Consider the following 8835-nt stretch of genomic DNA (forward strand, 5'->3'; position numbering starts at 1 on the left):
AACTCTCTTATAGTAAGATATTTATTTTATTTTCTTATTGATGAGACTTAATTTATGAATTGAAACATATTGCATAATTAATGGGATGGTTGATTGTGGTGAAGGACATACGCACATCTATGAAAGAACCATGCTTCTTGTAGGGCAAGTTAAAGTGGGCAAGCGTTTCCCGCTTGTTACTTGTCTCCTGGAGGGTTATGAGGGAAGGTATAAGCATCCTAATTTGCAATGATAATTTTGTGTTAATTTTTTCTAAAACTTTATGCTTTAACAGTGGTAAAACAGCAATGACAGCAACCATCAGTATCGATAGTGATTTTCCATATGTTAAAATTATAAGTTCATTCTGCTATATAACACCTTAGAGGTTTTCTGGATTAAGAACCAATTATTTTTACCACAGGTCTCAGCTGAGTCGATGCTTGATCTAAGCGAGAGCAGTAAATGTGCAAAAATTATCAAGGTTTGTTTCCTTTTAGTGTTATGAATTTGGAAGTCCGTTAAAAAACTTGTTTATTTTATAATCCTAGTGTTAATTCTTCGATGGATACTCTTAGATATAAAATGTGAAACATGTATATACATGAAAAGGTTAGAGTAGCTCAAGTGGCAGAAATGATTTAAAAGTCTCCTTAGATGGTTTGGTCACATAAAATAACAATGACTCGATTGGAAGAGTAGATGTATTGGATTTGTCCCATATTAAGAAAGATAGAGGTAGACCTAAAAAGACTTTGTTAGAAAATATTAGAAATCACGTTTTTATTTGATATAAATGAGAATTTGACTCTTAACAGTACACAATAGAGAAAAACGTTTCATGGACCCCAAGTAGTGGGATAAATGCTTGTTTTTGTTGGTGGTTGTTGTGGTATTATTTCTTCGGCAACAAGTTTCAAACAATTGGGTTTTTTGTTCAATTTATATTTTGAACCTATTCTATTTTAAGTTTACTCGTTTATTTCCTTTATGTTCAAGTTTTTTGCCCGTTTTTCTAAATTGAAGAATATTAATTTTCCTTATGTAGGTTTTTGAGGATGCGTACAAGTCTCAGTTGAGCATCGTTATTCTTGATGACATTGAAAGGTTGCTCTTGAACCTTACATTTGATTGACTATCTTAATATGCGTTTTCTACTTATTTTATTTTTCAATATGCTTTAAAATTTACAATAATAGCTTATTTTTTTTATGGGAAAGTTTCTTTCCTCTTAATCAAAGTACAGAAGTATAACTTGCTTATGTGCTTCAAAAGTAATATTACTATATAGCAGTAATATTCTTTTGCAAGAACTTTTTTTTTGTGTTAGTATTTTTCTATCCATTTCATTATATCATTTATTTGTCTCTCCTGAACAGTATTAATCTTTTATTTATAATGCCTTTTAACTGCAACACAACTGTGTATAATTATATTGAGGGTAACAAACCGCGTCATTTCTTACTAGATGCATGATTTATATCTATTTCAAGTTTGCTGAAGCACAATAATTACTTATATAGGCGTTGGAGATGTTGCATTGGTCTCGCTTTCAAATTTGATTCAAGACAAACATTGCGGGTCCTTCTTAAAAAGGGGATATATATACTTTTTTTCCCTTTTTTTTTCCCCAAAAAGGGGGGGGAAAGGGTTTAATACATTTCTATACATATCATTTCTTTTTTTTTTTTTTTTTTTTTTTTTTTTTTTTTTTTTTTTTTTTTTGGTAAGAAATTTGAGAAATACTTCATGAATTGGTTAGGGATATTTGCTTTAATTAGTTTATCATTATTATTTCAGTAGCAATGCAAATTGCACCAATCTTTCCATTAATTTGATTGTGTTTTGTGTCTTTATTCTTACTTTTATGACTTTACGTCATTGGAGTAAATCATATTTTTCTAGGATACTTTCACTGTTTCTGTCCCTTGACCCTTTCTTGTTTTAAATTTCTTTATTTGCTATATCCAGCTTGGAGCAAGATGCATAAAAAGATTTATACAAGAGTTATCATGCATATATAATTTTATTGTTGTTGGGTGCCTCAACTATCTTATATATTAAGGAATAAAGAGACATTTTATTTGTTAAATTTTTCGGATATAGAATGCTTGTTAATGAACTTACAAGTAATGTCGGATTCTAGAGTCTAGTTTCTGCAAGGCCTTTTTCTAGTTACTTATAATTACGAATTGGGCCAAGTAAAGATGCCGTAAAGGTATTTTTCTTATGCAAGTATATGTGGAGTTAAATTAGACTGGCTACTTCTATAGTTTATCAACATTGCATAATCATTTCTTTGCGTATCACTAAATAGAATATTTGTGTGCGAAATATTCTTTACCTGTGCATCGTCTAGAACCTAGGTATTTTTAGCTCTTTGAGTTTTGATTTTAGGAATGCTTATTAAGGGTTACTGTTGTTCATAACCTGTCTAGATTGACTTAGAGCCAATTTGCTCCAATCTTTTATGGAAGTCATGCCTAGATGTAGACATGGCTCAGATCTGGATCTCGATTGAGTTAAGCATGGCTTGGCCTTGCTATTATTTCAAGCTGAGCCCATCTTAGCAAAAACATTAGTCGTTGTTAAATAAAATATGCTTACCCAATCTTTTAAGAGACAAATATTGTTTTCTTCCATTACACAAAAAAGTGCTGATATATATTTTAGATAGATACTAATGTATAAGTCTAAAGCGTGATATGCATGTATATTTGAGGTAGATCTTGAACCTTGTTTAATCAGTCACTTACCATTTTCTTAATCTTATATACTCAATAATTAAAAGGTTTCAAGTTTAATATTAGCATCAAAAACGTTCTTGAAAATGAGTATGAAGTAAGATGGGATTGTATTAAATAGATTTCTACTAATAATACATTAATTAGTTTGAAAATAAAAATAAAGGCATAAATAACCATCGGTAAAATTTATTGAATAAGAAGCATTTCTGGGAACAAGCTTTAAACCCAGATTCCTAAATAATTACTTCCATTGATCTCAAGAAGTGGGGAAGTTTATTGCTATAATTGAGGGAAATGTCATCTATAGAAAATTACATGCTTCGAAATTGCTATAAATGTATGGATTAGGCATCAATTAAATATAAGCCTCCTAAATAATTTATTTCTTTGACAAATTTTCAGTTATTACTTATAATTATTGCACTGGTAGAATGTATTTATAATAAGTAATTAATTCTTCCGTTTTAGTGTGCATAAATATTACCTCACATGCATAAATATAGAATAAGTCTCATTATATAACTATCATTTGAGTTGTATTTTAAAAGGCCTGTTAAGATAATCGAACTGTATTGTGTGAGGTATAAAAGTATGCTTTTTCCCTAATTAGAAACAACGGAGATTATCTGAAAATATATTTGTTGGCCAAATGTTGAGTGTGTGCTTACCAATATAGTGAGATTCAGCACACGAGCCAGCGACACTTACTACGGCGTACTTACCTCCGCTGTACTTTATACTTCTCCATGTTGTCCCATATGTTGTTGAGTGTGGGCTGTAGCTATTAAGGCTATCGTTAGAAGCAGTGAACATTAGGTGTTAATAGATGGAAACTAGGCGAGGACATTCACAATGTCAATGGGTGACAATAGTTGTATTTCGGATTCGTGGGTAGAACCTAAGTCTTCATGATCTTTATACCTCTCATGGTTTAAAAATTTTTTCACGCTGAAAAATGGGTTATAATTATTTGTTTAGATTAATCTCTTGATTATTTTAGCCAAAATCCTCAAACACTTCATTAATGACGATCTGTGTTTATTCTCTTAATCAACTAGATCATATATAGTAGATCATTCTTAATACATCACTGCAAAATTATTCTTTGATGCATTAATATTAAATTTTTCTATTACTTTCATAAGGTTTATTATTATGCTAGCAATTTTCAACTACTTAAATTAATCCCTTCATCCTTTTCTTCTCAAATCTCATGATATTAATATATTTTTGTTTATCATTCACTTTTTGTCCATTGAAATTCTTTCATAATAAGGCTAATTGACTTATCAACTTTTAAATTTATCCCTGCTCTCTTTTAAAGAAAGGCAACCATTAAAGTGATCATATATATGTCAATATCTTCTAATTTGCATGGGCACACTCCAGATTGCCACTTACAAACACAACTATCAAATATTGGTGTTATTATTCTCATCAACAACGCGCAACATTATTCAAAGCGTTATGGTAATCAGGATCTGACATAGAACCAGTTAGAAGCGAGAGATTCAAATGTCCAATGATTATGGCTAGAGTTGTTAACTCTGGGATGACTTATTGAATATACATATTATTTAAATGACAATTAGGATGATATATAATTATATATGACTGTAAATTTTATGACTAAATAAATTAAAAGATTCATACCTTAGTATATTATTCTATATTTTAATTTAATTCATGTTAATGACAAATTAGTTCAATATAAGTTTATAGATTTATTATAAATAATTGTTAATTTATGTTATATGCTTGGATATATTCAGACATATAAATTATACTTGCAAATTCATGTACAAAATTCGCCTTTAAATTCGATATCAGATTATTGATATATAATGATATATTAAATTTTAGTTTTTCATGTTATGCAATTAAACAAATAAAAAACTAGATAAATAAAAAAGTTGAATGATTATGAAATATCAATTAAATATTATATATCATTATATACTTCGTAAACTAAAAAAAACTATATGGTTAGCTTAACCAAATTTTAAATTAAATTATATGGAGTTATATTGAAATTTAATATCCGAGCTTTGACAAGTTACTTAGTGTAGACTTGATAAAAAACCTAGTTCATGAGCATGAATAAATAAGTGGATATGTTTAATAAAACCTCGGTTATTCATTGGCTGATATAAGTTCCGTAAAAAGATGATTGCCAGAATTTGAATATTATATTGAATGCACTAGTCATCTTATACCAAAGTAAATTTATGTATGTATAATCTTTTTAATTAACTATTTTTACGTAAAATGTTGATTGATGTTATTTTTCTAGCAGGTGCTGACATCTTAATGTTTTGCAAGAGAGATATGATGAGCCGCTGAAGCGTTAAACGGGGTGAGCTTTATTTTTTATCATTTCTTATAGAAGCTTTGCCTAGATGCACCTTTGAGATTTCAGAATCATAGTAATAATAAATCTCTAATGTGTGCCTCATTAAGTTCTAGTAGAAACTCATTACATCCAACAACTCAACAAAATGTATTAGACATAGACTATCAGAATAATTCCATCTAGAGGCTATAGATAAAGATTTAGTTTCCTTTTTGTCTTCTTGTCTTTGATGTAAATATTTTGTGGGTATTACATATAACTATGTAATAAGAGAGATTCTCTCTCTCTCTTCTTTTTTTAAAAAACTCCCATCTTATGATATTTTTTCTTTGGTGAGCAGTGTAGTCCAAGATATAGGATACTAAACAATAGGAATAAGCTAAGGATTTTTTAATTTCTTCATTGTTTATAAATTGAATGACCCTCACATATTCTCTATTATTTTTTTTTTAGATGCCATTAAAACAATTATATGCGGTGGTGGATAAGGCTGCTGTCAGAGAAAAGGGAAGAAATTTAGAAGCTATTTATTCAGGAAAAGAGAAGATCAATATAAATAACTTCTTTGATACATTGAGTGATTATGCATCCTTTCTCTGATATTTTTTTCTTCACTTCCTCACTCATTTTTGAGTGATTATGTAAGAGCTTAAATTTGGTGGTGGAAAGGGCTGTTGCTGGAGATTTCTGCATATTACTATGCTTTGAATATTTTGAAAAAAAAAACTGCATTACTATGCGTTGAACATTTTGAAAATATTGATCCCAACTTTGTTTTTTTTTTTTTTTTTCTATTATAAAAGATAAATATATGAGAATAATCTCTGGCATGGCCACTTGCATAAGTTAATGGAATTTGATTTTATATAATTTATAATGTATGTAAATGGTCAAATATTTTTTTGTTTATTTTTGTGGAGAAATAATTTGACCATAAGATTATACTATGGCTCAAATAATGTCTAATCAAGTTATAACACAACATTTATAACAAAATAAATTATAATTTTTATATAAAATGTTAACCACAATAATTATAAGTTTATAAAACAACAAAGTGTAATCATAAAAATTATAACATTATTGATTATAATTTGAATACATTAGAGTGCAATCACAATAGTTATAGTAAGGTAAATGAATGGTACACACCTTATTATCCTCATTCCCCTTTGTCACCTTCTCTGCAACCTCAACATGAATGGTTGAAATAGTTGTGAGGATGCAACGCTTCAGAATCTAATGGAATGATTAAATCTCTAAACCTAAATTTTCTCAACCGCAATGTAGAATAAGCCAGAGGTAATTAAAAGATTTGATATAATGAAGCCAATTTTCACATTATTCAATTTTATTTCTCAAAATTTATATATAGTAATTCAGCTTACATAATATCTCTATGTCAAATGAAATAATACTAGATTATAGAATACCTCAAAAGTTCGAGTCCTATTGATTCTGCCCTTATGAACTTTATCCAGCTCGGCTAGGATAAACCATGAATCAGAATAGAAGAGCTTGTCCCACCCATAAGTAAATATTTTCTAGTAGCCTCAGTAGACCGTACATCTCTCTTCATATATCCAGATAATAGGTAGGAGCATAAACTGAAACATTATGGAGCTACAAAGATAGCTATTGACATTCTAACTTAGTAGGCATGCCTTTGTCATATTATAAAATTTGATATCCATAATCACAGTTCATAAATTTAAAGTTTTCAATAGTAAATTTAGTGTACATGAAGAAATTATCAAAATTTCATAAATATATTAGAACTTACTTTTCATAGATATGCATTCTCATACAATTTCATAGGTTATCAGACTGCATTGATTTCGAGAACAAGACATAATTTGCACTTTAATTCACCTTTTCGCAAAAAATCCTAGAATTTAACAGTTGTACATAAGTAACATAATATACTTGCTTTTAGAGACTCCTTTTATGATTAAGTTTGTTTTATTTAGCAAAATATTAAATTTATGACAGAATATATATGAGAAGATATACAAGATGATATGCATGTCTCGATGTCTGTTTTAACTCTAATTTCACTTGTCTCCCATGGGCTACTTCACTAGGTGAATGAGACCCTCATGAATCTTTTTATAACTCTACTTTCACTTTTGTCTCTTTTTAACTTCTCACACCTGCATAAAATAAATATGGATAGAATAATAAACATGACAGATCATAACAGGGCATATTATATAAAGTTGGGCCCACATAACAGAGTTTATAGAACACTATATCAACCTCCCAACATTAGCATACTAAGCTATATATGATCGTGAACACAAGTATCTTGCAATACAAGAGATAATACACATGTATATATTATTCTTGTTTTTCAACTTTTGTCACTTAAAGGTAATTTTCACAGTTAACCTTTAAAACACTATTTTGAGAATTTATGGGGGGTTTAATCAATTTCAGATTTATTAAGAAATAAATATTTAAAATTGAACATAAGTAAAATCAAGTGATGAAAACTTTTCCTCTTATAGCCAAAATATTCAAAATATAGTATTTACTACATATTGAAATTTATACGGTGGAATATTTTTTATAGTCACATAAAAATCAAAATTGAAATTAAAAAAGGATATTGAGAGCCCTACCTCAAGCACAATAATTTCTCTAACTAGCCCAATGGACAAATCCAGAGTTATGGCCTCTGAATTCCTTTGTCATTTCTCTTTCTCTCCTCCTTCCTCTCTCTCCTTTTCCCTATTTAAAAATGTGTATGCATATAAAGTTCTCATGTTTTATAACAGAAGATATGAGATGGGTAGATTTGTGTTGGTATACTCATAACAGAAGATATGTGTTGGTAGTTTCTAAGAAATTAATTGGTTTGTTATATATGATACAATTTTTGTAGTACATGTCGAAAAAGCTAGAACAATTATATGCACAAAGATGTTGTCCTTTAATTTTACGAGTTAAATAATTAGGAAAAATGTTTGAGATTGAGCATGGCCTATGTATTTATGATTAGTTGATTGTTGTGATTTCATTTTAAATAAGATTTAAATTTTTTTTAAAACATGCTTAAGCTCTTAATATAATTTATAATCATGCTTAGTCTTAAAATTTTCCCTTCCAGATATTGGAGTTTGTTTAGACGGTCCAGATTAATCATATGAAGTCTAGGGTTAGGTAGAGTCTAGAAGGTCTCTGGAGTTGGTTTAAGTGAGCTGAAGGGACTGGATTAAGAGGGAAAATTTTGAGAGAGCTATGTTGACTAAACACATGAACTTAGTCTTCTTTGACCATTTGATCATTTTCTTTTCATAGAATCATCGTTGAACAACTTACAACTAAAGAAAAATCTCATTCTTGATTCCTTAAATTTTCACATTTTCAATGTGAATGTTACGTGCATACAAAATGAACAAAAGTGACTTTTCAGAAATTATTAAAGCCTACATAATCGAAGTCTTAAAATAGAACAAAAATTACATAAACAAACTAATTTTAACAAAGAAAATTAAACAAAGAAGCTAGACATGCTGATAATAAATTTGTTAAAATAAAAAATTGAATGATATTTAATTTTTAAAATTTTCAACTCAAATATTATATTAAAATTTAAGCTTCATAAAATAAATTTTGTTGTGATATATCAGTTACCTCTCTCAAATCTTAAATCTCAATGACATTTTTCTTAATGAATTATTGAACCTTCCAAGGTGTACAAAAATGAATAGGTCAAGTGCTTTACTATCAATGTGCATGAGAGATGATTTG

The 8835-nt window shown here is 28.9% G+C and overlaps 1 protein-coding gene across 1 annotated transcript; it reads left to right on the top strand.

Annotated features, from left to right (window-relative positions):
- The first annotated feature begins 76 nt into the window (after positions 1–76).
- LOC110103487 (vesicle-fusing ATPase-like) lies at positions 77–5836 on the top strand. Its single transcript, XM_028698978.1, has 6 exons — positions 77–207; positions 275–335; positions 404–463; positions 1028–1094; positions 5063–5082; positions 5533–5836. The coding sequence occupies exons 1-6, from the start codon at positions 86–88 to the stop codon at positions 5677–5679; spliced, it is 477 nt and encodes a 158-aa protein (XP_028554811.1). The 5' UTR covers positions 77–85; the 3' UTR covers positions 5680–5836.
- Positions 5837–8835: the final 2999 nt, after the last annotated feature.

Source organism: Dendrobium catenatum, unplaced genomic scaffold (assembly GCF_001605985.2).
Source record: "Dendrobium catenatum unplaced genomic scaffold, ASM160598v2 fragScaff_scaffold_1197, whole genome shotgun sequence".
Lineage (NCBI taxonomy): Eukaryota > Viridiplantae > Streptophyta > Magnoliopsida > Asparagales > Orchidaceae > Dendrobium > Dendrobium catenatum.